Source organism: Trichechus manatus, unplaced genomic scaffold (assembly GCF_000243295.1).
Source record: "Trichechus manatus latirostris isolate Lorelei unplaced genomic scaffold, TriManLat1.0 scaffold00053, whole genome shotgun sequence".
NCBI classification, from domain to species: Eukaryota; Metazoa; Chordata; class Mammalia; order Sirenia; family Trichechidae; genus Trichechus; species Trichechus manatus.
In genome coordinates, this window is record NW_004443989.1 from 1,382,713 (window position 1) to 1,409,835 (window position 27,123).

The 27,123-nt window shown below is 40.7% G+C and overlaps 1 protein-coding gene across 2 annotated transcripts in view; it reads left to right on the forward strand.

Moving 5' to 3' along the window:
- WWOX (WW domain containing oxidoreductase) overlaps nucleotides 1-27,123 on the forward strand; it is a 1,054,678-nt gene that overhangs the window by 47,219 nt on the left and 980,336 nt on the right. For both annotated transcript variants that reach the window (XM_004377707.3, XM_023732526.1), the window contains exon 5: nucleotides 6,957-7,063. In XM_004377707.3, coding sequence (XP_004377764.2) covers nucleotides 6,957-7,063 — 107 coding nt within the window. The remainder of the gene's footprint in view (nucleotides 1-6,956; nucleotides 7,064-27,123) is intronic.

The window sequence follows — 27,123 nt, forward strand, 5'->3', positions numbered from 1 at the left end:
GTAAATACAGCCTGACGATATTCAAAAAGATACACCATGTGAACAGACTGATTCCTCCTTCTGTATTCTCATCTCTTGGACTGGTGTTTTTCTCTTAAGTAACTTTTGTAAATATTAATACCTGATGCTTAATTATGTTAGAAGGGGCATTGAGAAACTTCTATAGGCTATTTGTTTCCAGCCATAGGTAATGCATTCATTTAAACACGGGGTTGATTATGACTTATTTTTCTCTGGAGAGATCTCTGTAGTCTTGTAACTTCTTAAGAGTTGGCAACTGTGGGTAGGCATTTAGAGAGAGCTATTTCTCACTCTTTGGAACTCAGAACTATGTAATCAGAATGGTGTGGAAGGAAAATGTGATGATTGAGGTGATTACAGTAACTACAGAAACAGCAGTATGAGCCATCTGGCCACTGCAGACGTGTCATTGACCTTACAGACATGGTGACTGTATATTCTAGAACTTCATCTGCAATGCCCTAGAAGAGTTTTGATTTCAATATTATGGTCAATATCATGTCACCAGTAGAGCCCTGGTGGCGCAGTGTTTAAGCGCTCAGCTGGTAACTGAAAGGTCAGTGGTTCAAACCCACCAGCTGTTCCAGGGGAGGAAGATGTGACAGTCTCCTTCTGTAAAGGTTACAGCCTTGGAAACCATATGGGGCAGTTCTACTCTGTCCTGTAGGGTCACTATGAGTCGAATTGACTCAATGGCAGTAGATTTGGTTCTGGGTTTATCATGTCACTGAAATTTCATTTACTTTATTCAGATCAGGTTGGAAAATATGGTCCTTATACTTGTAGGTGGGTGTAGGAGAAGCTCACATCTTTAAAGTTAATAGTTTATGAACATAAAAATTGTCCAGATATTTGAATTGTCCCTAAATTTAACTCAAGAGGAAAGATATTAGACCTATCTTCTTGCTCTATACGTAATGGTAGCACTCCAGGGAGGGAGACGACTTGTGCTAAAAGATTCTGCAACTTGTTGATTGGTTGCTAGAGATTGCTTTACTGGTATGTCCTGGGGGGAGGAAAAAAATCACCATCTCTGTGGCCTTTTAATTGTGTACAGTTACAAGTAACATTTGTCTCCAGTGTTTCACAATTATAAATTAATAATAACAACCCATTAGAAATTACGGGTGTTGTAAGCCCCTACTCCTTTGGGCATCTTAATAAAAATGATAATTAAAACCATAATTTACAGTAAATGGGGACACTGTCCGAGTAAATCCACAATATGGAGAAAATTAAAAAACTCAAACAGAAGGAACCTTCCTAGCATTGGAATAAGAAATGGTCTTATTCTCCTGCTTCAGTAAGAGCTTTGTTGGTATCTGGGGAGACTGGCTTCCTACACCTGATGATCTTTTTGCCTGAGAGATCTGTGGGTCACTCTGTCCCCACTTATCCAACCTACCCACGAGTCTCATTAGGCATGGCTGCTTGCTCCATCCCCCTCCACCGCCATGCACAGACCTGCTCCTTCCCCTGTATCCCCTTTCTGGGTAAATGAATTACCATCCTCACCTATGGCATGACTGGCAACCTTATATATCTACTGGATACTTCCTCAAACCTAGACTCAGGATTGGTTAGTCTTTGCTTCCTAAATAGTTTTCTAATTTATCTCCTTATCTGCTCAGCATAAGAGGAGGGCTTATCCCTTCCTGGCTGGTCCCCAGGCTTCTGTATCTCCAGCCACTCCATCCTCCACACGACCACCAAAAGGATCTTAAATAAAAGAATAATAATAACAATAATAATAATTATTATTATTATAATTGGTAATGCTTCTCCCTGTCCAGATTTTTTCAAAGACTCCTTGTTGCCTTCAGAAGAGTCCCATGGTTTTAGCTTGGGGTACAGGGTTTCATCTCTCATTGCATTGCCTATGCTTCAGTCATATGGGGCCCCTCGCCAATCCTTGATCTTGTTTTGCCATGCACCGTGTCTTTTTGCTTGTCTGGTTCATTTTTATGTCCTTCAGTCCCAGTGTAGTTCTTGGCCTAGAGTTTCTGCTGCCACTCAATTGCTTTTGGGAACCGCAAAGAAGGTGGACAAAGGAGCTTGCATCACTTATTCAAATTTCTGCAAATTCCCAAGTTATTACCCTTACGCCTCTTCACCTGTGCAAGCCAAGTGCTATTGTCAGATTTTAAAAAGTGTAGCTAGCATCTGATCTTCTCATGCTTGAAAGAATAAGATATGACATGGCTTAAATAAAATCTCAAGCAGGTCAGTGTGAAACATCTCTGGAAACTGCAATTTGGATGTGAATATTCTGACTGAGACAGTTTGGTGTTAAGGCTTGAGTCAATGTCTCTGGCAGCGATTTTCCCCAGATAATGTACATCTGAGCATCAAATGTCTACAGTGGCTTGCCAGGTAATGTCAGCAGCTTGGGAAAGGACTGTAGCCAGCAGAAGGGCCCAAACCCCATCTCTAGCAGATAGTGGCTCCTCGGCCCACCTGATTGACATCAAGTGAGATTGTGGGCCCTGTGTAGTAAGCTTTTTCAGAGAAATTGGACATCTAGCTTTTGATATGCAATCTCCCCAGTATTTCATGCTGGCAAATAATTCATATTAGGAAGGAAGAGAGGAAAAAAAGGAAGGCGAGAAGGAAGGGAAAAAGGAAGGTAAGGAAGGGGGATGAAGGAAGGGAAGGAGGAAGGAAGGGAGAGAGGGTGAGAAGGGGAAAGGAAAAGAGGGGGAAAGGAAGAAGGAGGGAAGTGAGGAAAGAAGGGAATAAAGAGAAGAAGGAAGACAAAGTATAGGCCAAACAAAGCAGGTCTATGACTTGATTTATCCTGTCGTACTAGTTTGTAACTTCTATTCTAGAGAATGGAAACTAGTGTAAGAAAAGCAGAAATTTATTATTTTTTTATGTTTGCGATTTTATGGTACTTTAATGTGTTTTGTGTCCAAAGCTTAAAACCCAAAACAGTGAGATATTAAACCTCCATGGCCACTTAATTTTTCTGAATGGATTGGATGTAACAAGTGCTGGAAAACTGATGCTGGCTATTGTTTTAAAATGCCTTCCTTCATTTTCTTTATATTATTAGCTTTAAATATTCTTCTGGACACACATTTGCTATCTCCATGCAGTTAAGCTGGCTCGATTTAAACATTGTCATAAAGTTAATTTTTTATAAGATGAATCAGGTTATTAAATTTAGTAAACCGTTGCCTTCATTATTTTGCACAAACTTTGGCAGTGTGCAGAATTGGCTTAGCACCACTACATTTAGCTAATTAGACTGGTCATCAGCTGCAGTATTATCGGAGTGAGGGATACTAGTCTCCTGGGCTTTATGCAGGACTTTCGCAGTAGGTAGTGTTATTAAACTTTTTTTTTTTTTTTTTTAAACTCCACACTGTAGAGATATGACTTCCTGTAAAAGTGTTATTGTGCTTCCTGTTAAGCCATCATCTTTTGAAATATCCATGCTTTGTTTTTTCTCCAAAGGCAATTGTAAAGAATAAGAAAATGGTGTTGTCTGTTGCAGCTTTTAAAAGTAGACTAGCAGTGTTAATGCACTGCTTAGATAAAGGAAGATGTAAGACCCAAAGTATAATTTTCCAAGACACAGAGACAGATGGCTTAACCATGCTACACTCGGAAATTATCTTAAGGAGAGAGGGCACAAGCTTGTGCCTGCAGCCTGTTGCTGCCATCATGTCAGATGTGCTCTTTTTGGTCATAAAAAGTCCTTTGCGGGAGGTTATTTTGTCAAGTGAAATAGCATGACTTAACACGTTTGTTTGGGAAAATAAAATTTGATAGAAAAAGGGCATGCTTTCTTCCCCACAGATTTGTATGTAGTGTCATTCAAAACTGCAGTGAGTGATATCTTTGCAGGATTTTAATATTTAATCATTATTAAAAAGGAGGTTAGAGAGCCATCAGTACTGCTGTTTGAAACGACTAAGATTGTTTTAAAATAGTCCAGAATTGTGGCCTATTAGCAATCTACTGGAACTATTTGTTGCTTTGGCAGGTATTTATTGAATCCTACTGGGTACTAGCAAAGGACGTCGTATATAGTAAAGTCCAGAGTCAGTGAAAATGAAGAAAACCCTCAATGAGATGGACTGACACAGTAGCTGCAGTAATGGGCTCAAAATACCAACGATCTTGAAGATGGCACAAGATCGGACAGGCTTTCATTCAGTCATACAGACCGTCACCATGAGTTGGAGCCGACTTGACAGCAACTAACAGCAACAACAATGGCTGAGTGCTAGTCCCCAAGGAGTATATAGTTAACCCAAGGAGTTTATAGTTTACCTAGTAAAGTTAATTAGATAAATAAACAGGCCTGCCTAACCTTGCATTATGTTGATGCTCTTTCAATCCATTAAAAACATGGTTAGTAAAAAATGAGTAAGTATTGCATCCACCATCTTTCCCTACTTCCGTGGATCATTTTTTCCTTTTGACACCCTCTTATGAAAATGTAGTGGAAAATATTTCTGATTATTGCTTTGACTTGGAAATTTCCAAGGGACACAGAGTCCACCATTTTCTCCAAGATCTTCCGGGTGTGTAAAGTCCTTAAAGGTAAAGTGAAGGTGTTTCAGCCACTTCAGGATGGATGTAGCATATCATTCAGTAAGATTTCATCTCATGGTTGCTTCTGTCCAGGGTGGGAGCAGCTAGGCTACAAAACCTGATGCTTGACTTTTCTCTCTCTTTCCTGAATGATCTAGGCGCCTTTTGCTCCCCGGTGGTAAGGGGTGAAGTTGGCATCATGGGTAAAAGTGAATAAATTACAGATTTTTGTCTTCTTGCTTCATAGCTAGAAGATTTGGCTTCAAACATCTTTTACTACATGCACCAAAGAGGAGGCAAACAGATTAAGATGTTAAATATTTTAGATTTGAAATCCTTTGTGCACTATTATAGAAGGCTCATCCTTAGGTAATGGTAAGTGAACATCTGGGAATTCAGAACTCTCAAAAAATAACAGATTGTCTCAACAATAAAGTTCAAGTGTGAGCTGGAGCTGGAATTCAGGCAAATGGCATGGTGGATCCTGTAGGAAGATTTCTTTGAATTCTGGTTGATATCAAAGCCATTCAGCTCAAGGGTTGCTGTTGGGAAAAGATCTAGGAGAGAGTTTTAATTTTTTCAATCATAATGATCATAATATATTTGGTAGGTCCTATGAATCAGAGAAGACATAGGATTTTACACCAAGGATTTTGAAAATATGAGGGAACTAACATTTATTTCCCATCAACTATGGTTATGTTAAGCTCTTAGTATATGTTTACCATCTACTTCCCATTTTATAGAAAAGATAATTGCATTTCAGATGAGTTAAAGGCATAGCCTTAGGTCTCATACCTTGTAAATGGTTAGAGCTGAGATCAATGCAAGTGTGTTGAATTCCTGAGTTTGAGTTTTCCACTGTTCTGTGCTGGCTTCCCTTGAGAACTAGTGTATATAAATAGACCAGCCTCCATGAAGATTAGATATATGGAAGTGATATGAATGAATGAACTTTGGGAGGCTCTTTCACATGCCGATCTCAGAAAGATAATGATACCCTGATTTTCTGTAAATATTACATTATCTTGGACATAATAATTCATTGTCATTTGGCCTTGATTTGGCTGAATTACATTGCTACCTTCTCTAGTAGAATTGATTCCTTTGCTGTTGTTGCAGTGTTGCCTCTACAGTCTTCCATCATAGCTCATAAAATGTGATATTTTACAGTTTAGAGCAGTGGTTTGGTGCTGAAATTCTGGAATTAGACTATTTTGTTTTTTAATCAGTAACATACAAGAGTTCCAGTTGTTTCACATCCTCCCCAACATTTGGTATGGCCAGTTTTTTCTTTGAAATTTTGTAGTAGTAGATAAGTAGTGGTTTCTCATTGTATCTTTAATTTTCATTTCCTAATGACAAATGAGGTTGAGCTTTATAAAATAATTTTTTATAAAATAATTGGGATTTTTGTCTTCTTTTTCTGTTATCTCAAAGAGTTTATATAAGTTTGGTGTTTTTTTCTTTCTTAAATATTTGGCAAAATTCACTGTTGAAGACATATGGGTCGAGAATGTTCTTTTTGAGAATTTGGATTCTGTTGGTTTGAATATATAGAACTTTACAGTTTTTCAGGTTTTTTTTTTGGTGGCAGTTTCTAAGTAGTGTTTTTCTGGGATTTCACCGTTTTTCACCTATATCTTAAATTTGTTGGCATGAAGTTTTTCAACATAGCTTCTTAAGATTTTTTAGTGTTTGTAGGATCTATAGTGATGTCCTTTTATTTATTCCTGGTATTGGTCGGTTGTACTTTTTTCTGTCTCTCCTCTTTCGTTCTTTCTGTGTATATATGCTTCTGTTTCTTGTCTCTGTTTCTCCCTCTTCCTCTCTCTTTTTCTGTCATGACATATTGTCAAGAGCTCAGTAAATGCTGTTTATTTGTTTCACTTTCCGGATGTGTTCTCTTTCATTATAAACCATGAACTCTTTGAGGGCAGCGGCCATATCTCAGTTCTTTGTGTAGCCTTATCCTTTATATTTAGCTCAGAATCTGGTCTTCATTAAGTGATAGTTAAATGACTGACTATGCCTGGAGCTCTTCTATGGCTCAACCTTCACCTTTGAAATCACTGTGTTTCTAGAGCTGGATTTCTCAACGTTGGCACTGTTAACATTTTGGGCCAGATTATTCTGTGTTGTGGGGGACTATCCTGTACCTTGTAGGTTGTTTAGTAGCATCCCTGGCCTTTACCCACTATATGCCAATAGCAGTCTACTCCCAACTGTGGCCACTGAAAATACCTCCAGAAATTGCCAGATAGGTTCTGTGGGAGGCAAAATTGCCCCTAGTTGAGAATCACTGCCCTAGGGCAATGCATGTGGCCTTTAAAGGCCATTCAATATTTTGATGTTATATTTCTAATGTTGACTTTTCCTTTAAACCATAGGATTTGAAACTGCCAAGTCTTTTGCCCTTCATGGCGCACATGTGATCCTGGCCTGTAGGAACATGGCAAGAGCCAATGAAGCAGTGTCACGCATTTTAGAAGAATGGGTAAGCACATGACTGCTTTTTTTTTTTTTTAATTGTCAAATATACACACTAGGATAAACACATGGAAATTTTAGAATAGTGTGTGAAGTTTATTGCTCTTGGAATAATGTTTTCTTTATTTTTAAAGCCATATTCATTTTGTTTACTTTTTCAGTGAAAGAATGAGCAAGCCTATTATTATACACACATTTGTTTATAGTTCATTGTCAGTGTGACCTGCTTTTATTACTCAGAGGTTTGAGAATGTTTACTCATTTAACTCATGTATTAAGAAAACTAAAATGTAGTAAATGCCCATGAATGCAACTAGGAGATTGTTACACTTAACGGATTTTAAGATTAGAAAGGAGTAGGCTTTAACCCTATCTCTGTTTTTTACTTAACACTTTTCACTCTGTGTGGATGTCCATGCTGATATGCCTGTGTGTATTATCACGTGTGAATTCACTCAACGAACATTTGTTGAGGGTTTGCAGTGCTCTTGTAGCTAAGGATATAGCATCATACAGAACAAGATCCCTGGCCTCATGGGGCTTACCTTGTAGCTAGAAGAAGCAGACCATAAAGGTATGATCAAGTTAATATTTAATAGAATGTCAGGCTGTGATAAGTTCAGTGAAGGAAAATAAAACAGAGTAGGGGATGGGGAGTGACATGGGCTGGTCAGCTGAGACTTGTCTAAAATTGTAACATTTAGTCTAAGTCTTGAATGAAATAGTCAGCCATGCACATGTCAGGGGAAGTAGCTTTCTAAACAGTGAGAACAGCATGTACAAAGGCACAGAGGTAGAAATGTACATGGAGGACTCAAGGATCAGCAGGGGAGTTAGTGTGGCTGAAGCTGAATGGGAAAGGAAGAGGTCAGAGAGGGACAGGTGGTGTCATGAAGAGCCTGTCATGAAGAGCCTGAGACAGACGCCAGCTGTTTGATGTTTTGATGTGATCACTGGGCTTTCAGCATGAATAGTCTGCATTCATTCATTCACTTGTCGTTCGCTCACATATTTATGAAGTGTGCCACTGATAGGTGCTGGGGGTGTCTACTGCTAAGGAAGAAATAGACATTGCTAGCATTAAAATATTGGGGAGTTTGTATATTTAAAATCCATAGGAAAATCCCACACCTCTACTGTAAAAAGACAAATAATCCAATTAAAAAAAATGGGCAAAGGATATGAACAGACACTTCATCAAAGAAGACATTCAGGCAGCTAACAGACACATGAGGAAATGCTCAAGATCACTAGCCATTAGAGAAATGCAAATCAAAACTACAAGGAGATACCATCTCACCCCGACATTACTGGCACAAATCAAAAAAACAGAAAATAACAAATGTTGGAGAGGCTGCGGGGAGCTTGGAACTCTTAGAATGCGCTGCTGGTGGGAATGTAAAATGGTACAACCATTTTGGAAAACGAAATGATGCTTCCTTAAAAAAACTAGAAATAGAAATACCATATGATCCAAGAATCCCACTTCTAGGAATATATCCTAGAGAAATAAGAGCCATCACACGAATAGACATATACACACCGACATTTACTGCAGTATTATTCACAATAGCAAAAAGATGGAAACAACCTAAGTGCCCACCAACAGATAAATGGATAAACCAGGTATGGTACATACACAGAATGGAATACTACACAGCGATAAAGAACAATGATGAATCTGCAAAACACCTTACAGCATGGATGAATCTGGGGGGCATTATGCTGAGTAAGATAAGTCAATCACAAAAAGACAAATACTGTTATGAGACCACTATTATAAAAACTCATGAAAAGGTTTACACACAGAAGAAGGATGGGTGGGATGAGCTCGAAGTCCCACATTCAGCTTCCCTTTCTTGCAATTTAAGCCACAATTTGGTCCCTGTAAGTCAGTTTTTAGATGACAGAGTTTTATTACTGAATAACTTCACTCTACCTGAATAGAAAATTGAGCTGAACAGGCAAACAGTGATCCCAGGGAAGCAACTATCCACGGATATTCACTGTCAGGAACATGGGAAAAGGAAATGGGGAATGAAAGCAAAACTTATATAACATTTTAAACATTTAAGTCAGATTTTATAGGTAGTAGACTGAAGAAGGAGCCCTGGTAGTGCAGCGGTTAAGAGCTCGGCTGCTAAACAAAAGGTGGGTAGTTGAAATCCACCACCTGCTCTTGGGAAACCCTGTGGGGCAGTTCTACCCTGTCCTTTAGGGTCGCTGTGAGTTAGAATCGACTGGACTGCTACAGGTAGACTGAAGAAACTCAACCCCTTCATCATCTGTTTGCTTGCTCTCCATGAATTCCATCGTACCATGTCCCTAATTTTCCCTAGATTATGATTATGGAAGCTCTAATTTAGCTCCTAAAGCCTTGTAAATGGGAGTCCTTGGAGGATAATGTCATTGCTGTTTCACATCATCGCCCTACTGATACAGCCCAGAAAGTACGTGAGGTCCCAAGCCCTGCCTCGGTGATGTATGCTGAGCTTATGTCACCTGTCCCCCACCCTTGAAATTTGCTCGTCTGGTTTTCTTCATGTCCTTCTGTATCTCACATCTTTATGCAGGGATTTTATCTGGCATATCATCAAATATTACCTTCTCGTGTTTCTCAAGGTCGATTCGATCAACTCCAGTTTTTCAAGCTGCTAGCCAGCTTGAGCCTGCTCATACTTTATCTGGGATGCATTATATCAGTATTGGAGCTGAGAAGGACCTGCAACATATGGGTGGCTCACGGGAGATTCTCACAATAATCCAAAATTTTTTTATTGCAGCAAAAGCTTACTCAGAAGTCACTAGACCTTTTGGCTCTGTGTTGGCTCTTACATGTCAAGGCTTCACAGGCATTTTGGCTTTGGCTCTGGAGGTAGAACTCATTCTTCCTCCCTAACTTAATCCTTCCCTGATTGGTTTTGCTCTCCCTGCCTTCACTGCACATCCCAGAGTTGGTTTGTTCCAGAACATTCTGTCCCTTAGCCAGTAGAATGTTGTTCTCACACCTTGATGAGACAGCTAACAGCTAGCATGTATTGATTCCCTCTTGTGTGCTCTGCCCTGGAAAAGCTGACACTGAGACCTGACACAGTATTTTACAGTAAGGCAGTGGAGGCTTGGAAGGTGAAGATACTCATTCAGAACCACACAGCTGCTGAGGACAGAGTCAGGCCCTTAGCTCAGCCCATCTGGCTTACAAACCCAGAGTCTGTGTACTCTACACCACGGCATGACTTTTCTCTCACATTCAGCATCGTGCATGTTAGTTATCTTTCAGGTATGCTTTCAAAATTGCTAGGTGCTGTCTGGGTGATGAATTTTAGGATTAGCTGTACTTCTCTGAGGAAGCAACGCAGATCTATCCTCTGGTCCCAAGCAGTCTTTTTTTCATTCAAGATAGCCCTGGATAGATCTCTCCAACCACTTTTGGGGAAATCCAGCTATTTGATAAAGTATAACTTAAGTGAAAATACATTCCATACAGAATTATATTAAGAACCTTTATGTAATTACTACTAATAATAACTATTTCATGGGAAAATGTCCTCCTGCTGAGATGTTTTGGATGCACCAAAGTTAGAAATGAAAACAATTAAAATAGGATAACATAGACAGGGCAGAAGAAAACCACCCTCTTAAAAGGCCAATCCATTTAGCATAATCAAAAAAGGAGGGAGGAGGGGGTGGCCTATCAGCCCCCAATCATATTTAAATAAAGTATTTCTGGAAATGGGGTCCGTGCCTGAGTTGTTAAACAGTCCATAAGCTGTACAGACACAATCTCCGTCATTCACATCCTTAACTGCTGTCTGTACAAGCACCTAATTTTTACTTAGGTATTCCAGGGAGCCCATATGGCTGGTTGATTAGGGAGTTTATCTGTTTTTGCTTTCAGGATAAAGTGGACTCTGTGTTGTCCAATATCATAGTCTTCATGTTAGTTCTGTCAAGTCTGGGACACTGAGAGGCGTGTCTCTGCGTCCTGCAGTACTTTGAGTTTATTCTTCTCTTCATTCAATAACTATTTATTGAAGTGGGGTTTTGTTTCTCTATTTATGGAAGTTTGACAAGTCCCACTTGATCTGAGGACCTCAAAGTGGCATTGCATGAAAAGGACAATAGCTGATTAGCTACCAAAATGCTCTTTAAAAACAGTCACAGCAAGACTTCAGCACCCCAGTTTAGCACTCTTAAAAGGCCTAAGGGGTCTTCCAGTTCCTCCTTCCTCTTGCTCTACTATGTTTTCTACATTTTGAGTTCCTAAAACTTGGGGTCTAAAACTTCTGTGTCCTCTGGAGGAAGAAAGCTGAGTAGAGATGGGGCAGATGAATCTGAGGTCACTCACTTACCAACCAACTGTATACAGGAGGAAAAGCGGAGGAGCTATGGCTGGGGGGCTTGCATCAAGTAAGGGAGAGAGTTGGTGTTATGAGTGGTCAGCTGCCACAGTGTACCAAGCCCTGACTAAGTCTGCTTATCAAGAGTGATACAGGAAGTGCCAGAGAGCTCAACCTGTGGGGGCTGCCCATTGTAAAATGTGGAGCCTGATGAATGTTGTGAAACTCTAGCATCTACTGGGGATTGACTGATGGATCAGGCTGGCAAGGGAAGAGGGGCCAGTGGCCCTCCCTTGGAGTTACTGTGTGACTCACCCCTGAGTCCCCAGAATGTGTCTTGGGCCCTTCCTGTATGGTAAAAGAGGAGTTACCAAGTATGTGCAGCTTGGTGAGGGGCCTTTGTCCCCCAAAAGACTTCAAGCCCAAGCTTTCCTAACTTGTCTCTTGACTTAGACTTCAAATCTTCCTAGAGACTGGTTAGGATGACATGCCATTGCCCAGGAGAATGCAACAGGGATCCAGCTCAGCTTCTTTGTCTTTTGGGGGGTATGTAACCAGGATTCCCAAGAGGTGGCATCCTTTTTGGTGAATTGGCCTTGGTCTTGTCAGTGCCCTAGAGCTGGTTTAACACTGAACTTGCTAAGAGCTGAAGTATATGAACTAGAATGTCAATTTACAAAGTCATGTTTACCTGCTAGGTCAGCCACATGTTTGCATTGGCCTGATCCTTCCTTATTGGAAAACTGTAGGGGAAGCCAAATTCTAATTGGAAGGTTTGTGTGGTACAGATCAAAGGGTCTGCAGCTATAACAAATGGAATTGGTCATATGCCATCTGGATGCTTTGTTCTCTTTTATAGGAATTGGCTGATTCCACAGCCAATCAGGGTGCCCATTCTCCCGGACAGTTCTTAGGAAGACACCGCTCCTCCTCTTCTAAGCTTTTGTGAACTACTCTCCCCATCTCCACCCCCAAGTACATTTCATGTACACGTGATAGGCACTCAGCACGTTTTGGAATAAATGAATGTATGAGTGAAATACGTTAATACTGTCAGGTGGGTTATAGCCAACGCCTAATCTGAAGACATTCTGGTTCTCCAGGCTGGTTTCCCACATCTCTGCTCTCACCCATCAGATGATGACTTTACAGTTGAAATCTCAGGTGTTCATTTCTGGAAAACACTTCACGGAAACGACTTCTAATCAGACCGTCATCAGGTGCTATCCCTTCCTTGCTGAAAGGAGAAGTTAACTGTTTAAAACTCATTGTACTAACTGGCAAACATTAGAAGCAGACTGTCATCTAGGTTTGTTAAACATGGTAAAAGTAGTGGCCAGTTGCTTTAAAATAAGGTAAATAGTAGTTAATTGCTTTAAAACATGTTTTCTCAACCTCAGCATTACTGACATTTTGAGTTGGATAATTCTTTATTGTGGAGAGCTCTCCTGGAGGGCAGCATCCCTGGCCTCTACCCACTGGTGCAAGTAGCGTACCCCCTTCCATTGTGACAACCCAGAATGTCTGTAGACAGTGCCAGATGCTTCCTGGAGGACAAAATCAACCCCAATTGAGAACCACTGCTACAAAATATGCTGTACTGTAGCGGCTAAGATTAGAAGCAGACAGCCCTATGACCTTGGGCAAGTTTTTTATGTTCTCTAAGCCTCAGTTTCTTCATCTGTAAAATGCAAATAATATCTATGCCGAAGGTGGTTGTGATTATTAAATATATTAACTGTATGTGTGTTAAATATTTAACATATCGCTGGGGGCAAATTAAGTGTTCAATTAAATGTTCACTGCTGCTATTAGTAATGATGTTATTATTATATTATTATTATTAATTTCCTATTTACACATGAAGGTGCAAAGTGATGCTTACTTTTCTTAATGTCTCCAAGTAGCTGAAAGAGTTGCTGTGGGGAGGTTATTTATCAGCATGATTCCAACGGAGTTGCAATGAATTCTTTTCTTGTCTTCATGAGTCTGGACTCCTACATTTTAATAGACGTGTATTTAGTTTGTTGATTAGTATTTTCCAGTGTAGCTCATATTAGCACTCAACTGTCATTTGAAAAGCCATCTTAATTATTTATGTGATTGCTTTTTCTTTTGTATTTACAAAGAAATATACTTTGTGTATATTTAGAGAAGATGATTAAGGGATTAGTCATCAGGAACATCGAGGAATGGTTTATATCCAAATGGTTATTGAGAAAGCAGGGAGATGAGGGGTAAAAATAAAAGATTTATTAGTCAGAGGTAATGGAATATGCATGTTTTAGGGAGAGTGCGTGCTTAGTTGATTGTGGCCACACAGTTTGATGCTGGGGAGAATGAAGTGTTGTAATTATTCCAGTTTTCAGTAGAGTGGATACTGGGTCTGTTTATCTAGTTGGAGTGAAGGCGCAAGGGAAGCACTGAAAGCATTATGTCATTGCAGCCTCATTGGTAACCATCAGAAATAATAACTTTAACATTATTTACAGACATTGAGCCCTAGGTACCAACCAGTGTATTAGGCACATGGGTGTGATGCTTTGCTGTGCTTTTAAGAGACTCTGACACACTTGTGTTTTCATGATGATGATGATGTTAAGGAGTGATGGACTAGGGAGCTGAGTAATAAATTGCTTGTTCTTTTAAGAACTTCTACAGAAATCCAGCTACTTTTAGTCTCTTTCAAATCCACTCAGCGACTTTATGAGGTGGTATAGCTTTGCTGTTGTTGAAATTTCCCTCAATCTTCTTCGATAATTAAAGCTTAAAAACCCATGATTTGCCTTTACAGATCAAACGGCCTTAGGTGTGAGGCCTTCCTGTGTGTCTGTGTGTGTGTGTGGCTGGGGGGGTAGGTATGCAACAGGCAAGTGGGTAATTTATAAGCCTCATGCTTGTCTAAGCTAGTGACTAGACTTAGAAAAGATGGCCTTATTCAACGCATCACAGCAAGTTATAGGGCTCATCCCCATTATTTTGAATGCTCTTTAGACATACAAAATATATAAAAACTATTAATATTATTAATAGTTATAGATTATCAGGAAAAGCCCTTCCTAAATCAGCCGCTAGATTTGTTCCTCATTTCTTTGCTTTAAAAATTGTTTTTATGTTTAGTATTGGATTTTCAATAAATAAAATATGGTGTAAACAAGTCTGCGAACCAGCAAGGACTATATAAACCACTTCCTTAAATCAATAAGCCCCAAATAAAAAAGGTAAAGATAAAGTTCTAGAGTTCTTTCTTGAGAAACTTGTTTACGCATTGTCATTGTTGTCATCTGCAGGTGGGGGGTGAATATTTATATTTGTCTTTGTACTAAATACTGTGCTTAGGCACCTCACAAGGAAATATTTGTTATGTGTTAAACTTATTTTGCAGATAAGGCGTTAGAGCATAGAGGAGGGGAAAAGACTTGCCTAGGTTTACACAGGTGGAAGCTAAGTGGTGCCTGCAGGATTTGAAGCTGTAATTGTCTGACCCTAAAGCCTTCATCTTACTCAATCCAAAATTCCTGATGTAGGTGGCACAAACAGATAGCTAACACACTCGCTGCTAACTGAAAGGGTGGAGGTTCAGATCCACCCACACTTGCTTTGAAAGAAAGGCCTGGTGAATCTACTTCTGAAAAATCAGCCATTGAAAACCCTGTGGAGCACAGTTCTACTCTGACACACATGCCGTCACCATGAGTTGGAGTTGACTTGATGGCAACTGGTCTGGTGTTTTTTTTTCAATTGTACCAGAAGATTGGCCTATCTTTTTCAAGGACTTAGCCAAATATTGCATTCACAGAGATTTTTTTTCACGTGTATGGATGTTTTTCTGTTGATGATATGAGATAGCTGTGGTTCCTTGGGAAACAGACTTTCCTAACTGGTCTTTTGTAACCTGATGGAGTTGATGAACCTCCCCGAACGATGCTCTTTCTTTCCCTTTCCCAGACTTCCATTTCAAGTGGTGTGTAGTATATTTACTGTTCTACTTAAGTTGCTTCTTTGACCTTTCCTGTCACAGGCCCAGGAAAGATTCTTTTTATCAGATAATAAATTATTCATCCCCCTTATACGCATAATCGGTTGCTAAAATATTGTGAATTTTGTCTCCAGAATTGCTGAAACTTGTGCTTGATACTTATGCTCTAAGCTTTCCATTTCATTTCTCATTCCAAAAATTTTGCATTGACTTAATCTTGAGTGTTATTCATTGTTCTTTGATCACCACTTCTGTGTCTTTTTTTTTTTTTTTCCTGGCTACCACTCACAGTCTTGAACTGAATCTTTCAAACTTTATATCCATGTAACTTTGTACAACAAAGGCTGTGATTAACTGCAGAGTTTTAAAGAGTGAAAGTCAAGCATAGGTGGCTAGCTCCGAACCACCACTCCCAATCATGTGAAACTCAGAGCAGATGCATGCTTTCATTACTATGGGGTCCCCTGAGTTCTTATTAAGCAATTTTGACATAGTTTTAAGAGACGGATTTCATCTTCAGATGATGTTCAGCCAATAGGTAAAAGGCCTGCCTCTGGCCACTAAGCATTTAGGCTCCATTATTTAAGAGGGAAAAAAATATGCTTGGGACTGTTTTTCATGTTTATTATGAGGCGTTTACAGAGAGTCGCAAATGTACCAGGTGTTAAACAGAGAGGAGAAGCAGTCCTTGTGCTGATAAATCCTCCTGCACAAGGACAAATAGAAGTACAGCTGTAGGCGAGGCAGCCAGGTCTTAGAATGGAGTGCATACTCTGGAATAGGTTAAATAAAATTTTAAACAAATATTTAAAATAGAGCTAATTTTTGATTTGCTGAGAGGTAGCCCAGTGAGTAGAGGGAGCTCATGCTTTGGAGTCAGACAGGCTTGGGATTGAATCCTGGCTGGCACACTTGCTCACTGGGTGTCCCTGGGTGAATTCCACCATCCGTTTGAACCTTGGTTTATTTACCTGCAGAATGGTGCTAATAATGGCCGTCTGGGTCATCGTGAGGTTGAAGTGAAGTAACATGCCATCTTGCACAGAACCTAGCATATAGTAGATACTCAATAAATAATAACCACAGGAGAGCCTGACTTGTCCAACATGGATCACTGGAATAGACAAAAGCTCTCAGAAATTGTACTGGAAAATGTGTTTCTTTTTCTACCTTTTTTTTTTTTTTTGGTGACCAGAGTAAGTTGCCAGGAGGCAGCAAAGAAGTAGAGTTGGCAGAGCAGACACGGTGTTCAGTGGGGCTTCACCTAGAACTAGTCTCTGCCTTCTAGTCAGCTAGGGGATGGAAATGTAACAAGATGTTGAAGGCCTTATAAAAGGAAGCTTTGGAAGTGACTGTTGTGGTTTTATATACCAGAAAAACCAAACCCGTTGCCATCTAGTGGATTCTGACTCACAGCGACCCTATAGGACAGAGTAGAACTGCCCCATAGGCTTTCCAAGGAGTGACTGGTGGGTAGAACTGCTCACCTTTTGGTTAGCATCCAAGCTCTTAACCACTACGCCACCAGAGCTCTGTGGTTTTACATATGCCTGCAAATTCTGGGATAATCCTCCCTTCAAGAGGTGGAGCCTAATTCCCCTCCCTTTGAGTGTGTGTTGTTCTAAGTGATACACTGTTAATGAATAGAATATGATGGAAATGAAGGCGTATAACTCCCGAGAAAGGTCATAAAAGGTACTGCATCTTCCTCCTTGCTCTCTCTTGGACCACTCGCTCTGAGGGAAGCCACCTGCCATGTTGTGAGGATACTCTAGCAGGCCTCTGGAGAGTCATGTGGCAAGGAACTGAGGCCTCTAGCCAACAGCCCTATGAGTGAACCATCTTGGAATTAGGTCTTCAGCCTTCTCATCAAGTCTTCAAATGACTGTAGCCCAAGTTGATACCTTGACAGCAACCTCATGAGACACCAGAGATACAACAGCCTAGCTAAACCACTCCCAAATTCTGACCCACAGAAATAGTGTGAGGTAACCGGTGTTTATTGTTTCAAGCTACTTACATTTGGGAAATTTTGTTATATAGCAATGAATAACTGAAACAGGGACTGTGGCCTGAAAGGGAGGAGGCTTTTTGAGAAAGACTGGACAGTGAGTTTAGTAGTCAGGAAAAGTGGTCTCACCCAGCAATTTCCTCTAAAGACAAGGAACCTTAAATTCTTAAAGTAGCAGTGACCTTCTAAGTCACCTTGTCTGACCTCTTTCCAGTATGTAGATCACTTACACAACATCTGTGACCAGAGATCATCTAACCTTGGCTTAAGCTCCTCCAGTGATGGACATCCCCCGCCTCCACCCGGCAGGTGTGCTGTCTCTGCACACCTCTTAATTAGAAAGTTCTCCCTCATATTGAAGGCAGAATCTTCTTCCAAACATCTTCTACCCACTGGCTCTTGTTTTGCCCTCTGAGTTCCACTGGCTGCCTTCTCATCAGAACCCAGCTAATACTCACATTTCTCAAATTCCCTAAATAATAAATCCAAAGTTATTGAAGATATCGTTACTAAAAGTTGGCAGTGAGGCTGGCCCTCTCTCATTTCCTCCCACCCGTGTCCCTCTTTTGTTATTGAGGTTTAGGATGTGCATGGTAAGGCTCGAAGCTGAGGAGAGCGCCGTCTGCTCCAGTCTCCTTGAACAGCCAGCAGATGCGGGAGCCCAGACCCACTTTGCCTTCATCCCTGGAGTTAATGAATCAGTGTGAACGAAGAGCACAGTCTTCTTTTAAATGACTGAAGAACACTACACTTATTTACTCAACAATTCACAGATTCTAATTGTTTCAACTACAATGTGATCTGTAAACTGGGTAGCTGGGAGAAACTTCAATGCATCTTTGTAATGGCTTTGTTGTTGCTTATTGAGAGGGACTAATTAACTTTGATTATTGCACTAATATTATGGCACTTTGACAGCCCTTCAGATTTATGACTCTGGGAAAATAAACAAATGAAATGCAGGTGCTGGAGCAGAAAGAGTAAGTTATTACAGAACTTTAATTACTTGGAATGTGTAGCCAGGAGAGAATTAGTTGATGAATTACAGGATGCTTAAAATCTACATCAAATTGTAAGCAATATGAAGACAAAAATAAAAAAGAGAGAGTTGGGTAAGGTGCTATTTTTAAGGCAGAAAAAGATAGGCCACACCTCTAACAGTCTCAAGAGGGTTTCATTGATTAATCCCTCTGGTTTCAGATGCTGCAGAAGCATACACAAAGCTAGTCAGAGTGGGGTCCCTGACCCTCTGCTTCAGCATTGCTTGGGAACTTGTGAGAAATGCAAGTTCTTGGGCTCCACCCTGTACGTGCTGGGTCAGAATCTCTGGGGGTAGACTTGCTTATTTCCTGATGTTCAAGGAATGCTTTTACATACATCCACTGAGTCCCAAAGGATAAAAACAATCACCCCTTTCTATGTCTCTTGCTCTGAGAACCATTAACAAAGATGGGGGGATACCTTTACCACTTTTAGAAACTCTATGAAAGAGAAAAATGTGTTTACTTATCTACAACCCTCTTTTAGTAGTTGGGTGATCAATTTATTGCTCAAAGCGGGAAGTGTTAGCGAAAGGAGGGCTGTTAATAATCACACCGAGAGATCAGGCATAAACTGGGAGGTAAGAGCAACCTACTTATGAGTGATTATCCTAATAATCCAACAAGGTTACATGGGAGTGATCTGCCCTGGCGGGGCTCTGTGCCGAGAGGTCAGGTTTGACTTCTGGAAGATTCGAGTTTCAGGCTCACCCCTCATCCCTGCAGTTCTGATTTGTTATTCCAGAGACCTTTCTTTCGTAGTATTTCCCCAACTGTCTGGAGCTCCTGGATTCCCATCTCTTACAGATGGCGATACTTGAGGTAATACCTGTTGCCGTCTAGTCGATTCTGACTCATAGCGACCCTACAGGACAGAGTAGAACTGCCCCATAGAGTTTCCAAGGAGTGCCTGGTGGATTTGAACTGCTGACCTTTTGGTTAGCAACTGTGGCACTTAACCACTACCCCACCAGGGTTTCCCTTGAGGTAATAGGTGATAGAAGTGTGTCTCAACGTTAGACTGAGTAGACCCTTCCACAGTGTAAATCTTCGACCTAGACTTCATATGATGATATTTAAAAATAAATAGTGGTTGTTTTAGAATTCCTTCTGTTTGGGGGTGATTCACAGCTTGTCTAGCCTGTAAATGTGGGTAACTGAGAGCTGGTTAAATGTTTGTTTGTGCCCTGGGTAAGTTTGCCTCATCAGAGGAGATGCTGGCAGGGATATTAATGATTATAATCATATCACAGGTCTGGGTGATATGATTAAGGCATCCTCTGCAGACCTACAAGAATGTCAACACAGAGAGATGGGTTTTGGCAAGTGCAGACATCAAAGAAAAGCAGAAATAATTCTGCATTCTTTAAAGTATCCATTAAAGATAAAGTTCTTTTTAGTCATGTATGTCTCGTTGGATTTTGCTGAACTGTTTTAGCCATTACTTTGGGGGAGTAAAGCAAAGATGTGAGCAAATTTATATAAGGATAATTTGAAAATTTTGAGTATGAATTAGTAAGGTCATTTGTCTTTCTAAGGAAAGATATGAATTGACTGCATTCTGTTAATTCACAGTGTATTATGATTATAAAATGGTAGAATTTTAGGACTGGAAAGGGCTTTCTGAGATCATCCAGTTTAATTCCCCCACTTAACAGGTGGGAAGACTGAGGCCCAAAGAGGTTAACTGACCTGTTCATTGTTACCTAGGCAATTATGCATTCTTCTGAGACATACTAACAAGCTGCTTAATTGCCTGTTGTGAATGTGTGTGTGTGTGTGTGTGTCTGTGTTTTAAAAACAGAAAACGACAAAACATTTTTGGATCTCTAAAACAGGAATCGTATGTTGGTGAACACTGAAGAAAGACGAACATAGCATTGCCTGCAGGACAGGAATATAGCAATCAGCACTTCATGCTCAGTGGGATGACTCCAATTGGTTTAATTTTTTTCTTTTTTTTATGATATAGTAATAGTTATAACAGCAAAAATACAGGTAGCTAGAGTGGTGTGCCAATCACTATGTTAAACACCTTATACACATTCATTCAGTTAATCTTTATGATAACCCTATGAGGTAGCTAATATTATGATTCCCATTTTCTGATGAAGATACCGAGGCACAGAGAAGTTTAGGACCTTCTCCAAGCTCACACAGCATGTGAAGAATATATGCTGCAGGAGAACAGAAACTTGATCTGTCTTATTTGTCTTGGTCCAGTCCCAGTGTGCTGCATAGTACCTGGTCAATAGGAGGGATTGAGTAAATATTTGTTGAATGGCTGGCTGAGGGTAAAACAAAGTTGAGAGTTGAGCTGTGGCACAGTAGTATCCTGCCACTGTAGGTAAGGACAGTGTGTTTGTTTATTGTTTTTGGACATCGGACAGGCAGAAAGTACCAGTAACCAGTTTTTTTTCCCCTAAGTACTGAGCTCTGTAAATTGGTTTTCATTCTGATACTACTGATGTTTCCCTAAATCTTCAACTGTCTTCTGACTTGTTAAAGAAAGGTTCACTGTTTATAGTATGCTGTGTTAAGCGTGTTACACTCCAATTTTTTTTGACAATTTCTAACCCAATTTTGGAAATCCCAGTTAACCAGCTTCCCTAGCTATTATGGGGAGTGGGAGTTGGCTATAATGAGGAGTGGACCCACAAAGCAGCTAGGTTTTAAAGGACAGAAAAATGGATCATTTATGTGGAGAGATGAGCTCCAAAGGCAGAACAAGATAGTCGAGGGGTAAATAAGCAAGAGCTAGTGGACAGGATCCAGGAGACTTTGGGTCTTTACTGAGAGTGTGTGATGAAGGCAGATAAGGTTGATCAGAAATCAGTTATTGCTTATCTTAGTTTTCTAGTGCTTCTATAGCAGAAGTACCACAAATGGGTGGCTTTAACAAACAAATTTATCTTCTCACAGTTTAGGAGGCTAGAAGTCTGAATTCAGAGCGCTGGCTCTAGTGGAAGGCTTTCTCTCTCTGTCGACTCTGGAGGAAGGCCCTTGTCCTCAGCTTTTGCTTCCTGGTTCCCTGGAGATCTCCATGTGTCTTGGCATCTGTCTTACCCCATCTCTTCTCTGTGGGCTTGTTTAATCTCTTTTATGTCTCAAAAGACATTGACTTAAGATATACCCTATGTTAATCCTGTCTCATTAACATAACAAAGACAACTCATTCCCAAATGGGATTATAACATAATAAAGGTTAGTATTTACAATACATATTTTTGGGGGACATAGTTCAATCCATAACATTCCACCCTTTGGCCCCCCAAAATTCATATTCTTGCCACATGCAAAACACATTCACCCCATTACATTATCCCAAAAATCTTAACTCCAAGTGTGAAATCTAATCTTCTGAATCATCTAAATCAAATATGGGTGAGACTTTTGGCATGTTTCATCCTGGGGTAAAATTCTTCTTCATCTGTGAACCTGTGAAATCTAGGATCCAGATTATCTGCTTCCAGAGTACAATGATGGAACAGGCACAAGGTAGACATTTTCATCACAAATGGGAGAAATAGGAGGGAAAGAAGGGATAGCAGGCACCAAGCAAGTCTGAAACCTAACAGAACACATTACATTAGCTCTGAAGGCTTGAAAATAATTCTGTCTTCTCTGAGACCATCTGAGCAATGGCCCTGCCCTCCAGATTCTTGGTGTTGGCCACGCCTTCTTATTCTGGGTAGAAGCCCCTCATCCCTGGGCTTCAGCTTGGCCTTCCAGGCCCCCCAGGATGGCAACTTTGCTCCCTGTGCTTTAGGCAGCCACATTCTCCTAGTCCATCTGAGTGGTAACCCCACCCCCACGGCCCTGGCAGACCCTATTCTTCTGCACCTTGGGCATGGCAGCCCTGCCCCCTTAGCTTTGGGAGAGAAAGAAGCAGACAGAGGTAGACAGACAGACAGAAGAGGTAGAGAAAGAGGCAGATAGAGAGAGAGAGTGAACCTCTGGAGTAGTTAGTGTTTTCTTGGAGCTTTTTGGTGCCTGCCTTCGCATGATGGGGTTTGGTCATTGTTTTCAGAATTCTCTGATCATTTCTTGCTTAGAAAGGAGGAAATTAGAATTGTTGAGCTATGATTTGTTTTAGTCAGACAGAAATTGTCTAACATAAATCTCTTCGTGAGTGCTGGAAAAGCCCTAAAGCGGCCAGGAAAAAAATATCAATACTTTGCAAAGGAGGAATGATTGTTCCAGTTCGTGGCTTAATTGACTCTAAGCCTTAATGAAACGCAGGCCAGGGCGGGTGGCACACTCTGTGGCTGGCATCAACAGTGAGCTCAGCACTGGGAGTGGAGGAATTTAGGGTGGTTATTTGGTTCTTTGCTATTGATGCAATTTTCTAATTGAGTGGGGCTACCTAATACTAGATAACAATTTTTTCTTCCTATGAAGAGAGTAAATTTTTTTTTTTCTGACTAACACAGTAATTTATTTTAAATTACAGCTTTTTCTCTTGGAAGCATTCATTTATGTTAGATTATTGTTCCCAAAGTGAAATTTCACTGATGCTGTATAATTAAATATAGATTTTTGAAAAGATAGTACATATTTTAAATTTATAAGTGGACAAACTGGGTGTATATAAAGACTTTATTTAAGAAGAGTAAATAGCCCACCCAACTGATGTGATGACTGTTAGAAAGGATTCATTTAGCATCTCTGGTTCACTGTTCCATGCTCGGCACCTTTTTGGGAAAGGGCTACTAAAACGTGCTTCTTCATCAGTCTAAAAGGATTGAAGCTGTAAAATGTTAGGTGGGAATTTTGCAAGAGGCGGTAGGTAGAGAATAGCAGTTAAACAGCAGATTTGGGATCTGGCCTGCCTGAATTTCTGAGTGCTATTTCTGCCACTTACAGACCAGGTCACCCTGGTCAAGTTACTTCACCTCTCTGTGTCTCAATTTCCTCGTATATAAAATGCAGATGATAATAGTACCTGCCTCATAGGATTGTTGTAAGGATTAACCAAAGTACTGTATGTAAAGTGTGTTGAATGTTTCCTGGGTACTTAGAATGGTACCTGGAATGTAGTGTGTGCTGTACGAGTGCTAGCAAAGGTAAGAAAACAATTGTTTAAGGCCCCTGCATGCTCTGTCCCCTGTGTGGTCTAACCCCTGTCCATGCATGCAGGCTCATCTCTGACCTTTCTCTTCCTTGTTCCAGCCATATCAAACACATTGCTGTTCCCAAGCAATCCAGTCTCTCTGCGTCTTGGCATGGGATATTCCCTCTGCTTGGGAGGATCTCAGCCACTTGTCTACCCAACCCAGTGCCTCCTCATCCTGCAAGGCTCTGCTCATGAGTATCTTGTGCACAAAGCTTTCCCAGACTGCTCTTCCCTCTACCCTGCCTTCCTTCCTTCCCTTTCTTCCTTCAGCAAATAGGTATCAACCCTTTTCTCTGAGTCAGGTTCTGCACTAGGCAGTGGTGGTATGGAACTGACTAAGAAAGCAAAGGTCCATGCCTCCAAGGAGCTTACAGTCCGTGATTTGTTTTTTTAATATGCCTCCATCGCAGCACTGATCACATTATTTATTGATGATTTTCCCGGTGAGCTCCTCATTTAATCAGCAAATATGTATTAACTCTTTATTATATATCAGCCATCCCACTAGACCCTGAGCATATATAGACACATAGACGTTGTGCTTGCCCGCATCGACTCCAGGTGGAGACACGTAAATAAGTAATTGTGGCAATAATAATAGTTTATCAACAACAGCGCTTGGTGTGTGTGCATATATGGGGATATGTGCATTCTGAGGGGGGACAAGGCCTGGCTTATGGCCCGAGCTCAGTAAACACTTGGCAAGGAGTAGACACAATGCTTTGTGCTACTCATCGCTTTTGGATGGTGTAGGACCAATTTGTTGGGAGGACGAAGGTTTTTCTTTGACTTCCAGGAGTCTAATTAGTGTTTGAGCACACAAATGTTGGAACCAGGAAGATCTGGGTTGGAATCCTGGCTCTGCCATTCCCCAGCAGTGTTGTGATCTTAGAAGGGTGTGCCTCTGGGTGCCTCCTGATCTTCCCATGTAAAGTGGGGATGTTTCATCCCCTGCCTCGTAGGATGCTTGTCAGGATTAAATGAGATGGCAGTGCCGAGCTTGTGGCACATGCTCAGTAACACTGGCCAAGTGCCCCACACTGCGCTGGAAGCTTCTGGTTGTTAACTCTTTGTGCCTTGCGCATCTTGGCTTCTAACCCATCGTGGCACACTGACCTCCCCCTTTCCCTCTCGACAGCTCTTCTCCCCACATGGGGCTGGCCTCCTCAGGGCCAGATAGAACCTCCTTTGGGTAGATTTGTTTCATGTTCAAACAAAGCTTCCGTGCTGTGATATTGGATTTTGTAGGAGAGTGACAGTTTCCAGAAATCTCTGGTCCGTGAGCCAATTTGGAGAAAATGGAATCATTCCCTGTGCCTTTCAGCTTGTATCCTAAAAGCTTGCACAAACACTTTGGGCAGGCTTCAGCAACTTCACATCAAGGACTCAATCACGGCTACGAAATAAAAACATCCCCCGTTGCTCTCTGCATGTGAAGCTGGAGTCTGTGCTTGGCACAGTCCTTCGTGATAATGCAAACATCCTCCCACCATATTGGAGGGCTCTACAGAAGGCAGAATCCACTTAACATGCTCAGTGCTTCTCCATATGAGGATTTTTAAAAAAAGTTGAGACTGTCAAGATCCCAAATGTTTAGCTGCACTTACAGCTAGAGGTAGGATAGGTCTTTTGAAGTCTTCTGAGAAGTGGTTTCATATTTAAATTTGTCGAGCCCGGCTGCGATAGGCAGCAGTGGTAATGTATCGATTCACTCAGTGGTTTCTCATCTTGCCAGAGAAGCTGACCTCATTATTACCACGTTCACATTTCCTCAGCAAGGACCCTTATGTAGAAACAGTTGTGAATTCGATAACTCATAGTCATAAGTGTTCTATGATTTGTGGCGAATTTATGTGTGAAAGAAAACGGATAAATTAAAAATACTAAGCAGCTTAACCGGCACCCACATGGATGAATTGTTGAGATCTATTTTTTCCCCTTATACTATAAACATATGGCATGAATTTTCTGCTCTCATTACAGATGCTGAGAGAAGGCAAAGACAAATATTTATATTACATTCATGTTTTACAGTAAAAACACTATTCAGTTTGTTTATACAGTTCCACTGTTACAGTTTTTATGCTTGGTAATGAAACCACTGTAAAACTGAGCCTGGGTTATACAGCAGATGCGATAAGCCCTAATATTCAAGGAGCTATCTGGGATGGAATGTCACATGTGCAGAATCAACAATTGAGTTATGTGTTAGGACAGACAAAGTTATGCTGCAATAACAAACAACCTCAAAATCTCTTTGGCTTAAAACAACAAAGGTTTATTTCTCACTCCAACTACATTTCCATCCTGAGTTGCATGGAGGGTTCTTTCCTGTGGTGGCTTCACTTCTCTGGATATTGTGACAGAGGAAAATAAGGGCACGCTGCACCGTGCTTGGCTCTTAAGGTTTCTGTGTGGAAATAACACACGCCACTCTGCTTGCATTCCATTGGCCAAAACAAGTCTCATGGCCATGCCTACGTCAAGGGTCAGAGGGGTGCAAGCCCACCATGTTCATGGAAGATGGCAAGGAGTGAGAGCATCAGAGAACAGCCCTAAAGACTTAATTCCACAGCTACTTTAAACTTTTTTGTAGTTATATAACTGACATTCTATTTTTAGTGCAACTTTGGATCAGAAAGAAACAGAAAAGGCATCATGGACTGATGATATGCCCACCATACCCAGACTGTTTAAAATTGGTGAAACTCTGTCTTCATTTTAAGATGATCTGGATAGAAAGGATTAATATGGGTACAATACTATTAACTAAACTACAGATCTTATTTGGTTGCATCAGTATTTATATGCACTTATTTGTGATTTGTGTGTGTGTGTGCACACCTGTGTTTCTGTGAAATGTTATCACATGTATAGGTTTTTGTAACCACCACCACAATCAGGAAAAAGAAATGTTTCATCACCCCAAAGAAACACTTTCTACCTTACTTGTTATTTTTTGAGTAAAGTCTTATCCAGGGCTATTACTGCCACTAAAGCTTCAGGGCAATTTAGTAGCTAAAGACCCTTTTGTTTTCTCTTTCTGTTCAGTCCAGAAGTATGTTTTCTTTTTCTGTCCATCCCACCCTTAACACGTGGCTGAATTATGCCAAGCTTTGCGATAGGTGCTGGGCAGACCCAAAGAAGAAAAGACTGCACTCAGGGAAGTCTCAGTCTTTGGCAGTTACGTAAATAGTCTCACTAGAAGGTAAGGAATGGTATAATAGAAATTGGTGCCTTGAACTGCCAAGAATACAGTGACACAGAATCTTTTTTCCTGGTCTCAGATCCTAATTCTCTTGTCCTTTCTTCACCTGACTCACGCAGAGTAAGAATGCTTCAAATCACATTAGAAGGCAGTAAGTTTCTCCCCACTTAAAAGGGAGAAAGGAATCCCCTTCACCTCAGCAGATACTTTGTGTGATCAGTACGGGCTAGGTGTTCTGTGAAATTTTCACTGGATATACCTGTCAGATTTTTCATTTTCATTTTTTTTCTTCAAGGAAGAGCCTCAGAAATAGCTTGTGAAAATTTAAGAAATAGTTCGTATCCTTTCTATAGGAAAGGTTTTTTTTTTTTTT